This window comes from Artemia sp. Qi Xiang Cuo, chromosome 14 (assembly GCF_049724085.1).
Source record: "Artemia sp. Qi Xiang Cuo chromosome 14, ASM4972408v1, whole genome shotgun sequence".
Taxonomy (NCBI): domain Eukaryota; kingdom Metazoa; phylum Arthropoda; class Branchiopoda; order Anostraca; family Artemiidae; genus Artemia; species Artemia sp. Qi Xiang Cuo.
The window spans coordinates 52,713,609-52,735,016 of record NC_142807.1 but is presented as its reverse complement, the minus strand read 5'-3'; the positions used below and the strand labels follow the sequence as shown (position 1 = coordinate 52,735,016).

General features: G+C 32.7%; 1 protein-coding gene across 7 annotated transcripts in view; it reads right to left on the bottom strand.

Annotated features, from left to right (window-relative positions):
* Nucleotides 1–21,408, bottom strand: part of NfI (Nuclear factor I) — a 166,178-nt gene that overhangs the window by 9,178 nt on the left and 135,592 nt on the right. For 5 of the 7 annotated variants that reach the window (XM_089100368.1, XM_089100365.1, XM_089100369.1 and 2 more), the window contains exons 10-14: nt 20,669–20,857; nt 16,163–16,323; nt 13,532–13,667; nt 8,378–8,526; nt 4,654–4,885 (exon numbers count right to left, since the gene is read on the bottom strand). In XM_089100368.1, the coding sequence (XP_088956494.1) occupies nt 4,654–4,885; nt 8,378–8,526; nt 13,532–13,667; nt 16,163–16,323; nt 20,669–20,857 (867 nt within the window). The remainder of the gene's footprint in view (nt 1–4,653; nt 4,886–8,377; nt 8,527–13,531; nt 13,668–16,162; nt 16,324–20,668; nt 20,858–21,408) is intronic. The other 2 variants (XM_089100370.1, XM_089100371.1) reach the window with 2 other exon arrangements.

Below are 21,408 nucleotides of genomic sequence, written 5' to 3'. Positions count from 1 at the left end.
GACATTAAACTATTCTTGCAGTTACAAAAGGGAATGCTTTATTCCTTTTTTTTCGTAGGTTAGTCACAACTCAAACAGAGATACGTGCGTTTTTTATTCAACGCAATCTGAAAATTTTAAGCAAGGGCAATACTAAATCGTCAGAACTCAAAATGCAATAGCCCTGGAAAACCAAGTCGTTTTTTTCATATTGTAATTTTATGCGATGTTCCTCGGGAACTAAAAGAAAAGGAGGTAAAAAGAGAAATTTGATTGTGAGTCATAAAAAAACAAACAAAAAATAATGAAACATGATGCCATTCAGGAGAAACAAGCAAATAGTTATCTTCTGATATCGGGGTTGTTAGTGTCTACCCCTTAGACTGGTGCATTTAGTAGTATTAACTACTAACAACTCACCGCAGCACCAAGCCGCCTGAGACCAACACAACTACGCACGCTCCTCCTCCATTCCAATCTATTCAAAGCTCTTTAAACCCTCCCAAAAAGTTCCAATTTCCCTTAAATCTTTCTTTACGACATCCTCCCACCCCAACCGGGGATGACCTGCTTTCCCTTTAGCCCTGGACAGTTGGCCAAAAAGGAAAATCTTTGGCAATCCGTCGTCCTTCTGCAGCAGAACTTGCCCTAGCCATCTCAACCTTTCTTTTCCTAGAAAGCGGGATTGAACCGCATTTTTCGTACAGCCTACTATTCGAAATACGGTCAGTCAGTCGGGTACCCAAAGCAATCCGTAGCTGAGTTGTGGAGCTCTAAATATAGTATAAACTATGATCATAGCCACATGGGCAAGGAATAACAGTGCCCGCTACCCCCATCAATAATATTTCATAAGCAACTTTAAACCTGAGCACGGATAAAAGCCGGTAAGAACTGCCTTTCTCCTAGCTAGCCTCTTAACTCCACCCCCCCCCCCTCCCACAAGACAAACTCCAGCGATAGCAATTAACGTTATGCTATCGAAGTTTCTATAAACAGACAAAAGAACAATACAAAGCAGCATGCCATATAGTCTAAAACAAGGGTTTTTAATCGGCCTGAGAAAGTATTTCTGGGCTGGCTTTAAAAACGATTATCGGGAGTGACTTTTGACAACCTAATTACTTTAAACAATTTTAGACAATTATTTAAGACAATCCGCTTATTTTAAACTATTTTAGACAACCTGATTTCTTCAGAGTCCAAGAGGGTATATACATATATATATATATATATATATATATATATATATATATATATATATATATATATATATATATATATATATATATATATATATATATATATATATATATATATATATATATACTATATATATATATATATATATATATATATATATATATATATATATATATATATATATATATATATATATATATATATATATATATATATATATATATATATATATATATATATATATATATATATATATATATATATATATATATATATATATATATATATATATATATATATATATATATATATATATATATATATATATATATATATATATATATATATATATATATATATATATATATATATATATATAACCCAACCAGAAATTTTCACTTCATGCTGCAATTAGTGGGTCAGATTTTTTTTTTTCGAAATTTGCTACTTTTTATGGCAATGGTATAATATTGCAAATATTATAAGAGGCCACTATAACATCTTGCAAAATATAATTTTGAAAACATTCAGCAGAAAGCGCAATGGGATACAAAAGAAAAGGACAAATGGCTTTACGCTAAGGCTTTCATTTTAAACTTATTTTTGTTCCAAGTCTTTTGAACACTCAAAACTTGACACATTTCAAGATATTTAATGTCCTTCAGTGGTTCCTTCATATTTCCTCCGGTTGTACCAAGTTCCATAAATCAAGAAAGATTATTTACTAAATTACTATTATTATTATATTATATTATTATATTATATACTATTATTATTATTATATATATATATATATATATATATATATATATATATATATATATATATATATATATATATATATATATATATATGATATATATATATATATATATATATATATATATATATATATATATATATATATATATATATATATATATATATATATATATATATATATATATATATATATATATATATATATATATATATATATATATATATATATATATATATATATATATATATATATATATATATATATATATATATATATATATATATATATATATATATATATATATATATATATATATATATATATATATACGTTAGAACCCAACCGTTTAAAGCACCGTTTAAAATACGTTTAAAGCACAGCTGTCATAGTTATTTAATTACAAAGATTGTAATTAAATTGGTATATTGTAATTAAATAGATTTATAATTAAATAGACTTCATGGAGATTTGTCTAGACCTAGAAATTTATTAGACATTTGTCTTGGTATAATTCAATTGATAGAACTACAAGTCATGACTGATCAGAGGTAGTTTTAGGGGGAGGGGGAACAGAGGGGGTACTTGCCCCGGATGCAGAGATTTTAGGGACGAAAATTGCAAATATATCATTTTAAACGTTAATTAATAAGATAATAATAAATTTGAAAAAACTAAATAGTGATAACTAAATAATAAATAAAAAAATTAATTAATTAAAAAACTGAAAATAATTTTGGTAATAAATGAAAATTTTGTTAAAATTAGACCTGAAAATTTTGTTTGAGAAGGAGAGAGGGGGAGGGGTTAATCGAGATTCTTTTCCGTGGAACAAGAAAGGCCAGGACCGTCGCTGTATCTAACATTCGGCCAATCGGTACAAAAGTGGGCTTTCGCACGCGAGTGCATTATAACCTGTTATTTACTTTGATTGGTTGAGACTCTGACAAGAGTTGTAGCTCTTACAATGAAATTTTATCTCGACATATTTCTAATAGATCTCTAAATCAAGACAAACCTCTAGAAAGTTGAAGATGAATAAAAATCCAAGATTTTACAAAAGAGTCAATGGGATAATGCCAATAATAGAACAAGAATACGGCAGATAGTTTGAGTCAATGTTCATTAAACTTCTCAGTGCCATGTGGCAATACGAAAAAGAAATACTAAACCACAAAGACTTAAAAATTACAACAACCTAAAAATAAAGAGTAAAAATACAACAACCTGAAAATAAAGAGTAAAAATGCTAAAAAATGAAGATACGATCTTTGACAGCAAACAATTCCTTGACTTCTGAACTTCAGCCATCTTCTGAATCTTCAAGATTCTAAAGGTGCATTCCAGAAGTCTATTGTCATTGACACCTATTAAATATTTGTTATTGTTTTCATCCTAAAATATTAGATACCAAAAAATCCAAGCCACTTCAATAATTATAAAAAAAAAGTGATTATTCCCCGATGTTTCTAAAAAAAGAAATATTAAGATACTTCTAGGAATTTAGGAAGGTAATATTTTCTAGACATTTTTGTTTGAAGTACCAATAACAAAATAAATGAATTCTGAATGTTGGAATCAGTTAAGTGGAAACAATCGAAACGCAACCCAACACATCTCGAAAAATTAGAAGAAAAAAAAACACGGACTTAAATTTCTAATGGAAAACACCTCCAAATGCAGTTATGAAGCCTGGTAGCGGGTGCCAAATAATAAAAAAAAACCCGGACTTAATTTTTTTTTATGAAAAACACCTCCAATTGCAGTTATGAAGCCTGGTAGCGGGTGCCAAATAATAAAAAAAAAACACGGACTTAATTTTTTTATGAAAAACACCCCCAAAGGTAGATATGAAGCCTGGTAGCAGATGCCAAATAATAAAAAAAAAAAAACACGAACTTAAATTTTTTATGACAAACACCTCCAAATGCAGTTATGAAGCGCGGTAATGGGTGCCGAATAATAATAATAAAAAAGAACACGGAATAAAAATCAGCAAAAAATAATGCAAAAACATATGGCACCAAATAGCTTAAGAAAATACAGCTTTGATTTGGAGGTAGAGTTGTCTTTGGAAGCCATTCGAAGGTCTTGTGATATGTAGAAATCAACAGGTTGTTAACGTTTGAATATTTAGAGATGAAAAGAGTTGCCAAATTTAAGTAATTAGTTTTGCTTATTTAATTTCACGGTCCAACGTGACAACATTGACGAAAATGTGAGGTTGGCATAATACATTCATAGCTTTTAACAACTAAAAGAAAAATCCTTAAAAATCGCGGTTTTCAGGTACAAATAGACCTATTATATCCCAGAAGCAGTATGTGCTTTTATTTAGATGTCCTTGGAATCAAAGAGTTTGTGTAACTGACAAAAGATGAAATTGGCGTTAGTGCCGAGAAAAAAAAACAATCAACCCCATCTAAAGTTTGGCGACATTTTTTTCCAATTTCATTAATAAGAGTAATTAATTTAATTAATGTAATAGGTAAAATTAGGGTAATAATAAGTATCTGATCTCAGTTCCTGACGGAAAAATGACTACAGAGCTTAAAAATATGCTAAGTGTCACCACACGTTAGATGGTATTGGTAGTTTTTTTCGACACTAGCACCAGTTCCCAATTTTATAAGCTACCCATACTCTTTGCTTGGTATTTTAAAGGACTTTACAACAATAACAACATTGATCTGCATAAATAAAAGGCTTACCATCATCAATAATTTGTCCTTGATGATGTTCACTATTTCCTCCACTGATTAACGGCGACATTATACTATAGTCCATGTTTTCTTCTAAGGTGATAAAATTCCCAGTCTGCCATGACCTGCTTGTGGGTGTTGACCTTGTTGCGGTTGACCGCGACGATGACGGAAAAATGGACAAATTTGTTGGGCTCACCACACCAGACATGTTCACACCAAGGTTTGAATACGTCAAAAGCTAAACAATAAGATAGAACCTTTGTTGATAAAAACTAATACGGAACGAATAGGAACAATTTTTATTATAGTCATGAATGCATTGAGTTTAAACACATAATTTTATATATGAGTTTATAAATATATTTATAGGTAATTTTATAATTGCATAAGTTTACTTAATAAATGCGTATAGCTAAATAAATGCACAGAGTTTTAGAGTTTAATGGAGGAGGACGGGGCTTTCTATGCGAGGTTGGAAATACAAAAATATTTTTTTACATCCCAATCCTAACACTCCTTCAAACAGTTTTTTCCGTCCCTCATGCCTACGCGGAATTTGTCTGCGTAGGCAATCACCGCGTTCCCCATTGGCGTTTCAGAGGTTCAGAAATCTAAATTGTTGACCCCTGGTTTGAAGATGCTACAAAAAAGGTTATAATTTTGACTAAAAAGCAGTGTTAAACTACCTTTCAACCAAAACTGCATTTAGAGGGACCCAAGTAGTTGTGAACATTCTCTCTCACTTCATGTATTGAACCCTCTAACAGTCTTTAAATAGATAAACATATTTTTTTTAATTATATCGAGATCCCCCCCCCCCACAAGAATGTTGGCAAAGATTCTTGAAGTATTTACCACAGAACTTGATTCGAAACTAATTCTAACAATCCCGATATTTGAATTAAATTCCATATATAAATTTTAAAGTTAGGAATGGTAAAGCTATTTTATATGATTACTATTTTGTCTTGCTTCACAATCTTCAGCTAAAATCTCAACGACAGTAACAATCATAGAGGTTTCTAAAATGCAAATTTGAGAGGATGTTATTCAGAAGATCTTTTAAAAGTGTGTTAAAATGAGGCCCTCCGAAACTGTCAGACTTCTAATTTATTTCTGACGCTGCATGAAAATTATCTTGAAAAAATTACTGAATGGATAAAAATTTTATCAAAAAATTACAATTGGAAAAGCTTTTTTTTTAAATACTGAATATGGTATTCAACATCCATAACTGGATGTTCTTCTCACTTCTCACTGAAGTACTTACAAAAAAGCGTCTTATTCTAATTAAACAGCCCTTGAGTTTCAGGAGCCGTTCTCAAAGAATTAGGACAAAAAGTCAAACTTTAGAGTAAAGAGCGAGGTATTGAGGAGGGGTTAACCCCCCCCCCCCCCCGCCCTATACGGAATAGTTTTGTTCATTTCAAGTTTTAATGTTGCTCCTTATTTTCAGTTGAAAAACTTGTTGTTTTTTTTAATTTCTGATCATTTTTCAAATAGTGCCGGGAAATCCGGCTCCCTTCCACGGAAAATTCCCTCCGTCCACAGAACTCCGTCCATTAAAAAAATACTAATTTAGTCTTTTTTTCAAAATACAAGGTATTGTGCATGAATAAATATCACTCAAACTTACTTTAAAATATAATGTCGATCACTATGTAAGAAGTCGGTCGTTAATCAAGGATTTTTTTTTAATTTTTTTTTTTTTAGTGTGATTGTATTTTTTGGAAATTTACTCGGTCAACTTCGACTAAGTTTTTGTGCTGCGACATTTCTACAATTTATAGCACCACTTTGTTTTTGCAGTGAAAACTTTTTTCACAAAACTCATGTTACGTAGGTGGAAAAACCTCTTTGGTTTAAAGAGGTACAAAAAGAAAATATTAATACAAAAAAATAAATAAGTCTTTTAGAGGTAAAATATAAAAAAAAAGCATTTGCTTTCCCCCGAAATAATGGGTCGGGAAACTCAGAAAGAGATTAAATGACACAACAAAATTTCCAAAAATAATTGAATTGCTATACATAATATTTTGGAAAAATAACAAAAATTGAAAATCGAAACCGAGGAAATCAGAATAAAAACGTAAATATTTCAGGAACAATTTTTCACAGTAAAGAGACTTCTGGTATAAATATATGATTAATACAATATTGGTTACCCTTATTTTTCTAGATATCTTCTTATTATAAAAAAAAAAAAAAAAAAAAAAACAAAAAAAAAAAAAAAACAAATGTTCTTGATACTAAAACAACCTGAACCAACTGAAAAAAGATGCCATCTACTATGCCAAAGAAATATTTTGTACCTTCATTTGGAAAATCCTGTTTATGTATGCACATTCTTTGAGTGGCTTTTTTAGAATCAGTTTGAGCAAGCGTTTTCAACCTCTATTCTCAGCAGATTGGCCCGAACAGACTGAGACAACCGGCTGGATTCTCTTGGAGGAAGGGGCAGGAGAAGTGTGTCAAAATACTAAAAAAAGTGCATTTTGATGGAAATATTTTTCCATTTTGTTGGGGAGGAGCCTTTCGGACAAATATCAGAGAAGGGGGAAGAGTCTTTAGAGCATATATAAAAAGGGGACCGGCCTTTAGGACAGATCTCAGGGAAAGGGCTTCCTCTATGCAGGTAGGAATGAACGGTGTAGTCAAACCCTGTCATATCTCAAAATAATTGTTGTTTCCTATGCTGAAAGAACTAATCCTGAATATGCTGTTTTTTAAAGAAAGAAAATTCTACCGTCATGTTATTATATAGTTATCAAATCTTTGCTAGTTTTAAAGTGAGAGAAAAAAGTAGGCCTCATTAACCAAAAAGAATGTGCATACGGAGACATATTTGTATACGTAGACATATTTAGACATACGTAGACATATTTGACATAGACATAAATGAAAAGTTACATAATCCGAGCATTGTTTATTAATCATAGTTACGCAGAAGCCGTTCTGTCGTTGATACACTTCGTAAAAGCATGGCTAACTCTCATAACTATGAGGTTACCTGAAACTATTCAAGGAGCACATCCTTACAAGTGAATTAACTGAAATAAAGTAAACTGGTTCCGATGAGTCTTGTATTTAATTTTCATTACTATTTTCTTTTTTTTTCTTCTTCTTCGGAGTTTCAGTTTTATTTCATTATGATTTTTTCATGTTACGGTAGTTTCTAAAGTCACTTTGCATGACTATTATGAGCACAAATCCAGCGAATAAACCAAAAGTTTTTCCTTAACTTTACCGGGTAACAGTGTTTCCATTTCTATTGATTTTTGGGAGATATGCCAAATTCCCAGTCCATCTCCCAACAAAAAAAAGAAGATACCAAACAATTTTCGGCAGATAGGTCTCAGGCTGTCATTTACTAATTTTCTACCGGAAATCGCTGAACTTTTACAGGTCGCTTGGAAAGAAAAGTGGAAACACTTTTAGATTAATTTTTGTAATTTTCCACAAATAAAAGTTAAAGAAATACCTTCTATAAATAAAATATCTTATATTTTACTCTACAGAATTAAACCTGATCTAACTTTGCTCCGTCTGTTCATAAAACAATAAAATTCTCAGCGTTCCACAACTCAAAGTAAACGTGTAGCTTTGCAGCCCCCCCCCCCTCTCCTAAAAAATAGAATACGATACAAACACGTGTTCCAAATCACTTTATGACCGTAATTTTTTTTTTTTTTCTCGTAATTGCCTACCCCCTACTAAAATGATTCCCTACCTGTCCAGGTGACTGAGAGTGCATATATCCATATCTAGAATTATGTGACGATTCGGAAGCGCTGTGTGGGGGCGGACTTATATCGTCCCTATGTTCTTCGTGAGCCATTGGAGGGCTACCAGAGGCCTGTGGTGGACTACCAGTTAAATCTGAAAATATACAATTTGGTTAGTTATAGTCCTTGTCAAAAGTTCGTCTTTGGGGGGGGGGGATACCAATGTCATCTAGCGTTAACCTGCAAATTCATAAAATTAATTATAGCAACATAAATAAAAAAATTATTTCATATATTTTTTTTTCACTATTGTTTTCACTGTTGTTTTTTTTTTACTGTAAGCTGGACCAAAAATCAAAGCAAGATAACATAATAACGATAACAATTAATATCATAATTCTGAAAGAGAGAGAGAGGGAGATAATAGAGAGAAAGAGAGAGAGAGAGAAAGAGAAAGAGAGAGAAAGAGAAAGAAGAAAGAGAGAGAGAGAGAGAGAGAGAGAGAGAGAGAGAGAGAGAGAGAGAGAAAGGGAGAGAAAGGGAGAGAAAGGGAGAGAAAGGGGGAGAAAGAGAGAGACAGAGATAGAGGAAGAGAGAGATAATAGAAGAAGAAAATCCGTTGACGAATATTTAATTCCTGACCTCGTCTCTTTTTTGCCATTGATAAAGTTAAAGGGAAAGGATTTAGAAGATCAGAGAGACATATGGAAACCCCGCTAGTATCAAAATGTAAAGACAGAAACTGTTATTATTTCTAGCCTATATTAATTTTAAAAGCAACCAAATTGATTCGTAAATATCAATTCAGCTCACTGAAAAAAATTTAAATGTTGTGTTCAAAGCAATCCACAAAACCGCATGCACCAAACCAGTATACGCTCTTAAAATCAAAGTAGGGCCGCACAGCTGTATCAAGGACGAGTAAACGCAGTTTGACCCCTCCCCCCCCCCCCGGAAGTTTTGTCTGAGTTGTACAAATGTAGTAAAAACACATGTAAAGAAATTTTGTTGCGTTTTTGAAAAGATTTTTCGATCCCCCACCTCCCGAACAAAATTTTTGGATATGGCCCTACAGTGCCGGACCCACCTTAAAATAAATATTTGCTCCTCTGATTCTAGAGATAGTTTGTATATAAATGAATTTTATTTTCATTTTCACCCCTCGTATATGTAGTTTTCTGTTCTTTACATTATATTTTTTTTTCATTCAAATTATTCCTTTCTTTTAAAGTTTACACTCAAAATTCTGGATGTGAATTTGAAATATTCTACACTAATTCGGATCTCTCCTTGAAATGCCTTGAAACGCAGAATCAAAGCTACTATTCGTGTAATTGGAGCCCAAAAACTCAAAAATGCGCAGAAAAATAAGGTTGATCCGAGGGGCTTTAAAATCCATCATCAGCGGAGAAAGAAAGAGGAAGAAATAAAAAAAAATGAAATACGACGAAGCGAACTAAAACTCATGGGGTACAAAATAAGAAAATTGCCATAGAAACAATTCCAGAATTTAGCGTTGTTGAATGAGTCAATTCAGTAGAGTTTTAACTGATACACGCTTATGATGATTCGCTAAAAAAAAATAATCTTTTTTTATAGGGAGGGTGTATTTTTATTTGAGGAGGTAGTCTCATTCTCAAATCTGAGGTGGTTAATTTTCTCAAACAATAGATAGATTTTTTTTTCATCACTGATGATGTTTTTATTGGGCATTTGTTGGTTGACTTGCTTTCCGTTTTGTCTGTATAACGCCAAATGAAAACATATCATTTAAGGCCGTGTCCAAGGCCAAAAAATACATTCGTTAAGCACATTAAGTAGTTAATTATAAATTTAATTTTCTAATTTAATTAGTTATATATTTTATTCATTTTAGTTTATTTAATTTATTTGAGCATTTAATTATTAATTTAATAATTCGGCTATTAATGCTACAACTTTTCTCTGAGACACTGGACATTCCCCCTCCCCTTCTCACTTCGCCTACCGGCAGAAGAAGCCTTAATTTAACGTAATTTGGTTGACTTTCTTTCCGTTTTGTCCTTATACAGCCAAATCAAAACAAGGCAATCAAGGTTGTATCCAGGACTTTTGTTCGGGTGGGGGGAGGGGTCGGGTAAACAAAAAGCTTTACAAAACTCATAAAAAAATTGTTTATATGTGCTTTTGTTATTTTTTACGAGTCAGAACGAGTCAGACAAAGATTTCATGGGGGGAAGGGGTAAAACCCGGTAGCACTACCCCCCCCCCCTTGATACGGCCTTGAAGGCATTACGCATTGCTTAATTCCATTTATAAATGCTTGCCCGAAAGGATTTTGAAATCAAAGCCAATTTCAACACCAGAAATTCAAGTCTGACAACTGACAACCAATTCCCGTTTAAAAATCTTAAATTAGATTGATCTATGCGCGTATATGTCAGCTTTTTGCTATTAAAAGTATTAAGGACACATTGCAACACAGAAAATATTTATGGATAGTCGGATCAGAAAGGAAACTTCGAAGTAGATTTTCAGTCCAGACTAACATATTATTCATATAGGTACCAACTATAGAAAGGGGGGCGCTCGGAGATACTGCTTCATACACCCCAACCTTGATATATACTCTTGTTTTAAAGGCATATGCTTTCCAAACTGAATGAAAGTGGAAAAAGAATTAAGGAAGGGGAGGTAATGAATAGAATGAAAAAAAAATAAGGAAGGAGATGTAATGAAAAGAATGGAAGAAAAATTAAAAAAGGAGAGATAATAAAAAATGGAAGAAAAATAGGGGAGGAGAGGTAATGAAAAGAATGGGAGAAGAAATAAGGAAGGAGAGGTAATGAAAAGAATGGAAGAAGAAATAGGGAAGGAGAGGTAATGACAAGAATGAAAGAATAAATAAGGAAGGAGAGGTAATTAAAAGAATGAAAGAAGAAATAGGGAAGGAGAGGTAATGACAAGAATGAAAGAAGAAATAAGGAAGGAGAGGTAATGAAAAGAATGAAAGAAGAAATAAGGAAGGAGAGGTAATGAAAAGAATGGAAGAAGAAATAAGGAGAGGCAATTAAAAGAATGGAAGAAGAAATAGGGGAGGAGAGGTAATGAAAAGAATGAAAGAAGAAATAAGGAAGGATAGGTAATGAAAAAATGGAAGAAGAATTAAGAAAAGAGAGGTAATAAAAAGACAGTAGTTCCTAAAACGAGAACAGAATTACATACAAACGGCAAACAATCATGCATATTAAATAAACCAAAATGTGCCATTCTTCATTACCATTAACACAATCTGCAAACACTTCTCTATTTTAAAACCAAAAACAGAAGCAAAAAAAGAAAGCCCAAGGCTATTCACGGAAGAAAGTTTCTTCGTGATTTAGTCAAACCCTTGGTGGCTTGAATCACATTCAATCACAGTGAAAATACTACCATATGCACGAAAAGAAAAAAAATCGGACAAATAAAGGGGGGTTACCATTTAACAAAACAGATTTTTTTTTTTTTTTTTTAGCAAAATTGAAAAATATACATTTATCAGCATGTCTTTCACTTCTACAGAATCCAATTAATTAAAATGAAATAAAATTGATGCAGATTGTAAAATGTTTAGTTTTTAATCAACTCGATTTATTCAATTCCACTCAAGCTCTGATGGATTAGACATGGGGCCCACGATCATGCATAATTCTCAGGGAGAAATTTTATTAATTGACGGCTTTTTTATTCAAATTAGTTTTTCATCCTTCTGACTTAAAAGTTAGCCCCAATTCTTCCTTTATTTCCTTTTGTCGTTTGCACCATCGTTACGACTCTGTTGGAGTCAAGCCCCAACCACTGGGTGTGCCCAGTGGCGTCAATTCACAGAAACATAGGAGGGGGGATATGTTTTCAAAATCTGGAGGGGGTGGGGGGGATATGATTTTCAAAATATGGGGGGGGGAGTATTTTATTGTTGTTTTTTTAAGTGCTGATTGCAAAAGAAAGTTTATCTTGAATTCATTGGGTTTAGCATTAATTCATTTCAGACCCCTCTCTGGAAAGAGAAAGCTGGGTGTTTCTTCATTCTAAGAACACGTTACCATCCCACTTGATTATAACTCTGCATAAATCATGCATTAGGCCAATTGCCGAATTGATGCCCGATTTTTGTTGAGCTCCTAAAACCCTCGTGCAATACCAGAAACTCAAAGTAAAGCCTAAAGCACGAGTTGTAGTACCGATCGGATAACTTTACAACCTCTCAGGGAGAGATTTAGAGTGCTGCCAATAGCTATTTTCAACAAGTATATCCACACCCTCCCTCTGGTGAGGTATGAGGTATCCCTACTTGGACTACTGTTTGTTGAGCCAATAGGGCAAACACGCGAATACGGCAAGTACGCTTGCATCATCTACAAGAGGAGAAACCCCGCACTGAGGACTTCGTACGATCCTACACCTCAATTTAAAATGGTCTACCAACGGAGGTAATCAGGGGCGAACCTCCAGCATTTCTATGGGGGGGGGGTCCATATTCGGATAATCAAGAGGCATGGGATATATAATAATTTTTTTCTCCACATTATTGGGGCGCGACCGCCCCCCCCCCCCCCCAACGACACCCCTGGAGGTAATCCCTGAAACCCATCTGTTGATTTCGTTAAAAGGGAGTTAAACAGATACAACTCTAGGAACAGAACCTAGGTAAATGGCTGACTTGGGGCATAGCATGCTCTAAGTTTTTAGCAGCCGACCACCATGGTTTTCGTCCGAATAAAATCCCAACTACTTAAAGCCTGAGGCTTCTAAAAACCGGGTAGGTAAAGCTATTCTGGGGATCTTTTTTGAAAATTTTTGTAGCCGGACAGTGCCTTCCTGTGTACGCAACAATTCAAACGCTAATATCTAAAATGTTAAAATTCAAGCATTCAGTTATTAAATTCAGTTACTAAATTTATTAAATCAATTTGTTTGATTAAAAAAATATTTCATTAATTAATGAAAACATTAATTAGTTAAATTATTAAACGTAGTTAAAAATTCAATTTATATAATTACTAATGTAATGATTTAACTTTTAATGCTACAATTTTACTGAGACAATGGGCATTCCCACCTACCCTCACTTCATCCACCAGAAGAAAGAACTGTAATTTTACTGAATAGCCTTGAACTTTCGGTAGAAAATCAATATTTACCATATGGAATAGTTTGACTACCTGTAGAACGGATGATGGCCACTGGTCGAGCCACAACACCAGGCGGAGGAGGGGGTAACATCGAGCCAGAGGCATAGTACTGGCTGAGCTTCATACTTCCTCTCGATGATTGTGGCTGTGAAAATATGTGTATAAAGTAACAAAAAATAAAATATAACATTTTAGAGACATATATTTAGACACCATACCAGACAAACTCACTCTAATCATCGAGCAGAAGAAGAGGTATTTCTATTTAAATTAATACCATCAAAAAAGGACTCTTGTCTCAGGAAATTCACAATGGTCCCTTAAGATTTATTTCAGAAAAAAATGCTTTGATTCAGGTTGCTTCACAGGGTGTGACCCTCCCCCCCCCCCCCCGAAACAAATTTGTTTACTATTCTCATCAAAAATTCCCGGAAACCTCCATACTAATTATTAGTTCTACGAATTTGACGAGTTATCCCCTGAAAATGAACTATTCTTAATAGATTTTCCAAATTTGATTATGGCTACGGATATTATAGGATTATTAACAAAATTATAAAGTCTATAGGAGCAAGGTTAATTACAACTGGTAGCAACTGAAGCCTCGATTCCTATATGAAAAAAAACGTACGTCAATATATTACATTTGTTGGAAGAGTTTGAATCCTATAAATAACAGCATTTATGAAGCAAAAGTGTCATTAGCAAAATGCTAATTTGCATGAGCAATCATGCAAATTATTCAAATTCCTGTACCAAGGAGCAAGGGCAGTTAATGAGAGAATTTAAGAATTAATTATTGAATAAGCATTATTTCCATTATTGAATAAGCATTATTCTCATTATTGAATAAGAATTATCAATTATTTAAATTGCTATTAATTACTAAATTATGTTTATCAGGATCCAACTGTTAATTCCCTAGAAACTCCGTTCCTAATTTGCATAGAAGTAGATTCATTGGTTTAAAACTATAGGTCCGTTCTTTCTTCTAAGATCTGACATCTTTCTGGTTTCTGCAAAGATTTCCGTTCTTTTAACTCATCTTTCTTCTAAGATCTTACAGCTCACTGATGTTAGGAAAAAGTGTAAAAGACGACATCTTTCTGCCAAATAGAACAATGATGAGAGAACTCTGATGATATACTCATCATTGTTCTTAGACTGCTGATCAGAGCAGAATGATGAAAGATGTTTGCAAAAGAATGCTATAAGATGTAAGATCTTAGTTCTAAGATTTCACTTTTAAGCATTCTTTGTCAAAAAATGTAAGATCTTAGCACATAGATAAGTAAAAGAACAGCCCTATTGTTCTTTGACCACTGATCAGAGCAGAATGATGAAGTCGTTTGCAAAAGAACGCTAGAAGATGTAAGATCTTAGTACTGAGATTTCACTTTTAAGCGTTCTTTGTAAAAAGATGTAAGATCTTAGCACAAAGATGAGTAAAAGAACGGCTCTTATTTCGTATTGATTATACAATTGTTAACACTACGTTAGCATCAGAACCAAGTTTTTTTTTTTTTTTTTTTTTTTTTTTTTTTTTTTTTCAATGCGCAATGAAAGTATGGGAAAAAGGGAAAAAAATAAAGACTGCCCGACATTTCCCCTGTAAATTTTGTTAATTATTTTTTTTAATAATTACAAGGGCGAAATAATTCCTCTTTTACTGTTTAACCGATTTTTATATATATTTTTTTAAAACTTCAGTTGCTATAAATTATAAGTAACCTTCTCCTATGAGCTATATAATCTTACTAATAACATTTAATATTCTTAGCCAGCAGGATCAAATTAAGAGCGATTGGGCCCAATCGGGCCCCACATTTAAAAGGGCCCCACGTACCATCAAAATAAACAAAATTTGTTCGAAATATAAAGTAAATTGCTTTTGATGATAATGGAAAAAATATAAATTATTCAAATAAGTAAAAATATATTTATTTTAGGTTCGCATTGCTGAGTGACATTAAATAATGTGTTTATTATTTGATATTTGATTAATGTGAAACATTCGATCCGGGCCTGTTAGCCATAACCAAATTTGCAGATTAGAAACAACTTTGTTTAACTAGGGTAGCCTAATGGTTTGACTAGCATCAGTGTAAATAAAAACATACCGACACTTTTAGTTCAACCTGACACTTTTACTCTGAGACGCTATCTTGACCACTCTCATGATATTTTAAATGAAGCCTCAGGTTTCTTCAAAAATTTCTAAAAAAGCCCAAATCCCAGAAAAAAACTTTTAAACCTCAACTCAAAAACAAACTCACAGTATCTGCCATAAGCACGTGCAAGAGCATACAGGTTTTACAAGGGGTTATAACAATGCCTCAACAGGCAAAGCACATTGCTTGCAGCTGAAAAATATAATAAATTTAACCCTTATTTATACTTTCTTTAAATGTTCTTTTTATCTTCTTTGTATTTTTACCTGTATTAAAAAAAAAATCTTATAAGGTATCGTGACCACCCTCTTGGAACTTTCCGTGTTTACCTGACCCTGAAGCTCACTATGTATATAGCTGCAGGATATCCAAAAGAAAACAAAAGTTTTCCGAAAAAATTATCAATTCTTCTCAGACGTATGTGTATGATTTTTTTTAAACTTTTCTTTTAAATTGATTGTTTTCTTACCTGTTGTGTATTCTGGGCTTCTTGACACACAAGGGTGACAAAATCTGAGAAGGTATCGTGACCATTCTCTTGATATTTTCCATGTGTACTTGAACCTGGAGGATCACTTGAACTTGCTACATAGTAGCCACCTACCACAGAGGCATGGTGAGCGGCTAGTCCTAAAAACAAAACAAAAAATTATTTTTGCCATTTTAAGGAAAAAAACACAAATTTTCAAATTAATGATGTTTAGCGATTTCAAATATATATGAAAAAAAATAAGTGGTAGTAAGTAGTAATTGAACATAAACTTATACCTATATTCTGTCATAGTAACTGGAAACTAAAGAGATTCAAATTAGTCTTGTATAAACAATAAACACACAAAATCACCGCCATCTAATGTTACCCAGAAAAGTCATAAAGCTTATTATCAAGACTCAAAATGATATTGGCTACATAAAAAATATTAATAGTCACTGCAGGCTCTCTTTTAAAGAGACTCTGTTTTGCCAAAATGGAGAAAGCTAGTTTTTGCGTTTTTATCTTTTGCTTATTTGCTATTTACTTTTATTTTGCTTGTACTTTGAATTTTAACTAAAATAGACCTTTTTAGTAGAGAAATTAGGCTCCATTAAAAGTTTGTTTCAATCTTCTTCTCAGTGGCGTCAGTCCACATTTTTTTCGGGGAGAGGGGGGGGATGGGCTAAAATATACTTTTAAATATTTAGGGGGGGGGCAAATTATCGTTCTCTTCAGTGTTTCTATGAAAATACCAAAAAAGGCATTTTCAATAATGATACCCCAAAAAAGTATTTTTCCAAACCTAAGGGGGGGGGACAAAAAGATATAGGGTCACACGTCCCCTGCCCCCCAATCAATGCCACTTCTGTCAGCGGTATAACAATTTTGAATTTCTACAGCGCCCATGTTAGGTCGAAAATTCCCTTCAATTGTTATTTTCATTTGTTCAAGCATAGACCTAGCTTCTGATAATTTGTTTAGCATGGAGAGCACAAGATTTATTTTAATTATATTTAGAAACGGACCAAATTTTTAGTTCTTAGTTTTATCTTATTTGGTACTTTTCTTGACCCTTTGTTATATTTTCTCACTAATGGCAGCTACCATAAATGTGAGATACCTAATGGCAGCTACCAGCTACCAAAATGGCAGCTACCATAAACTATTAAGATAATAAAGATTTGGGTGGGGATTTCGCACCCATTCTTGAAAACTAAAAATAAACAGCCTTGGCGACTTCATTTTTCCCTTGAGTTTTATACGTCCTGTTTTTTCTTTCTCAACGATAATGCCTACCAATATGATGGAAGAATACAAAAAAATTGATTTTATATGAGAGATCTTGAGCATTTTAAAAGCTTCGAACTTCTTTTTAAGGTTTTTGAAACCTTTTTTTGCTTTCTTGGCAACAGTGACTAACAGAAATATGACGGAAACAGTTTAAATGAAACCTCTTGTAGGTTTCCTATGACAGATTTACGAAATCTACTCTAGTGTTTAGGGATGAACTTCTCTTAAACACCTCTTAAGAAGTTAACCTAAGGTGATAAGGCCATTAAACCGAGTTATGACTGAGTTATGAATTGTGACTAAAACCTGAGCAGACAGATCTTACTGTTAGGACCGTGTTTTCATAAAATCAAAACTCATCCTGTTCCGGCCAGCGTTCTACAGAATTTGAGGAGAAAAATCGCCAGAGTCCTATCTTCAACACCCTGATTGCCCAAAAATTTTAAACCTAAGCACCTGTGACTGAGATTAGTATGAGATTAGCAAAGCAGAATTATATACGATCAAAGAAATAAGATCTAAGCAAAATGAGTAGTCAAAAACTGAGTTTTTCTGTCTCTATTCGACACCGATGAAGACTAGACTCTATATCGGGTAATTCTACAAAATTCGGATTAAACCAAACTTTCATTAAGTTGGGTAGAGGTTCGCTTTTTATCAATGTTTTTTTTTTTTTTTTTTTTTTTTTTTGTTTGTTTGTTTTTGTTTTTTTTTTTTTAATTTACACCTTTTCAATTTCAATTTTTATTCTTCTTCTTCGCTTAAGATTATAGATATTTCAAATATTTCAGGACCTTAATCGCCGAAACATTCCACTGTTATATATATAAAAACCATAAAAGTAAATAAATAAATAAATAATAATAATAAACAAAATATATACTCAAAGCAAATTCTTGTGGCCATTAAAGTCTACATAAAAATAGACTAATACACAACATTGGTTCCGAATATCACATGCTGTTATATCACAAGACATGTTAGTGAAAATGGCTAATTTCAAACTAAAACACAAAATATTATTTTCCATGCAAATATTCAGTTAAAACCAATCCCCTCGGCAAGCTGCCTTTTCTATCTTAAACTGACATGACGAAAATCACCACATTACGAATTTCATTTTAACTTAGTTTTTATTAATACATAGCTAATAGTTCTTTCTGCATGGCTGAAAAAATGACCAATACATCTGACAGATGTTGGTAAAAAATTACCAACAAACATACATCTGTCATTGTGCAGCAGAGAGGGCTAATAGTTGACAAAAAGGTACATGCTATGTAGATTATTGGTTTTGTTTTATTTTTTGTGTTAAGAAGACAATGGTCCATGCAGACCATATTCGTAGAACACATATATATTGTGTAGCAAGTAAATATTATTAAGGAAACTAGTTTTAAAAATGTTTACTCATCAGATAGCCTTTGGATCCCAAAGAATTACCATTCAAATGCAGCAGCGAAATCAGATCTATAATTTAAATTTACAGCATAGTGATTTCACGGCAGAGTAACCATGCTCCCTGGGAAAGTATACTGTTCTGTTGGCAATTTGAAATGCTATACAGCAAGATGATAGTTTATATTTGAATGAACAAGAAAGAAACTATTTTTTTTCTATTCGTTTATTCTTTGACTTTCTTTTTTACCAAGGACGGTGAAAATGAGAGCTGATTGATCTGGTTGAGCAGAAACTTTAAATAACCATATATCTTAAATGAGAAATTCGACTTTAAATGAAATATATATGCATATGAAGTTACGCAGTTTTGGTAGTAACTTTTTTACGTAGTAGTTTTCTTTTGCACCATTAGTGCACCAGTACTTTTGGTAGTAGTTTTTTGCACCAAAGACGGTGAAAGTAAAAGCTGATTGAACTGGTTAAATAATAACTTAAACAACAGTATCTCAAAAGAAATAAGAAATCGAGAATTTTACTTTTAATGAAAAAGACATGCATATGAAGTTGTGGAGTTTTTGGTAGTAACGGGCGCTAAATTTAACGCAAAAAAGTTGGTGAAATTCAGGAAAAATAAACTAGAACCAAATGGCAGCAAACACCTTAAGAAGATGTAGTTTCCCTTAGAAGGTGTAGCTGTCTTTGGGAACCAACAGATTATTATTACGGATTATATATATATATATATATATATATATATATATATATATATATATATATATATATATATATATATATATATATATATATATATATATATATATATATATATATATATATATGTAATGTTGTATAATATAGTATGTAGAATGTAAAAATTTAATGTTATATTATACATAATATAACTATTAAATTTTGCTTATTATTTTCATGGCATGTGGCAATACACACGAAAATGAGGCACCGCCCTAGAAACTTCATAATTTTTATTGAAATAAATGAAAAATCTTAGATAGTCGTGGTTTCCAAGAATTAGTAGACCTAAAACGGGTCTGGGGGGGGGGGATATTTTCATTTTTATGTTGTTCGTACTTCAGCAGTCTGCCAAATCGACCCGTGGTTCTAAGTGCACTGCTTTGCAAAATGGACCAGAACAAGCTTTTTTACTTTCTAAGTAGAATTTTATTGGCATTATTTACAGGATTTTGGGGATCATACACATAGAAACAAATAGGTTGGCGGGGGGGGGGAGGCTACAAGAAGGACTGACATTTTCATAGTAGCCTCCTTTGAAATTACTTTTTATTACTATTGTTATTCATTTATGTAACTCTGGTTTCAGATGCTGTTTCTCGAAATTATTTTAATTGTAATTATTAACGTATTGACACTGTAACCATTATTAAGCTGATGCTGTAATAAAAGAAAAAGATTGACAGAAAAAAAAAACTACAGGGAGACACACAAAGAAGAAAAAAGCAAAAAAGAGAATTGTTTGAATCATGATGATTTCAACAGGTAAAATAATTAGAATAATAGAAGAATAACAGGAACAGTATTAACTCACAATTAATATGATTTTCAGTGCAGAGAGAAATTTTTAAAGCGAGAAGGTACTATTTTAAAAGTTGCGTACCAAAAAAAGAAAAAAAGAAAATATGGATTATAGTTTTTTAAGATATATTCATTGTAAATGAAGAGTTTACAAGGTAAGCAAAGCACACCAAGACACAATAAAGGGAGAAGTTCCAAGCGTGAATGCGACACAATGGAGTAGGCTGAAGAAAATACAAATTATAAAATTTAGTTTACCTTCACGCGGTTCCGGGCTTAAAACCCTTCCTTCATGACTAGCTAAGGCCAATGGTCCCTCGTTAGAGGGTGTCCGCACTGGTTGCGGTAACCCAGGCGAAACCTGAGGTTGAGGCACATGCAACACCCCACCACTTGTCAGGGGCGTGTAAGAGGGCGACTCTGTCTCCCGTTTAGGGATCCGACCCCCTGAAAGCGAACATGAATTCTCTAAGCTAAGACATTGACACCAAACAATCTCTAGTATCTAGTATCTAATTCTTGACTGTCTAATAACATAAAAAGATGTGACTTGAACAACATGAAAGAAAATAGAGAGAAATAAATCAAACGTATTAGACTAAATAGCCACCAAATAATACCACCATTTCACTCGTTACTCTGTCAAATTTTACCATTTACAAGTAAATGACTACATCCGTAGACCTTCGTCTGCTCAAATCACATACTTAAATAGCTAGATTCCTGAAGATGACTAAATATTGGCATTGTAAAGCAGTCAAAGGGACAATGCAATGACTAGTATAATTGAAACTGACAATAAAACACAACACTTAAATAAAACAACTAGACAAAAAAAAATCTATACATAAAGTGATTTTAAATGTCAAGATAAATTTTACTTTCAAGTTAGATCTAAGCATGCAACTTTTAAATTTTTCGTATGGGCCAAATTATTTCTCATCGATTGACACTCTAACTGAATTAAGGCCACTCATACCAGTATTTGGCTAGCGTTA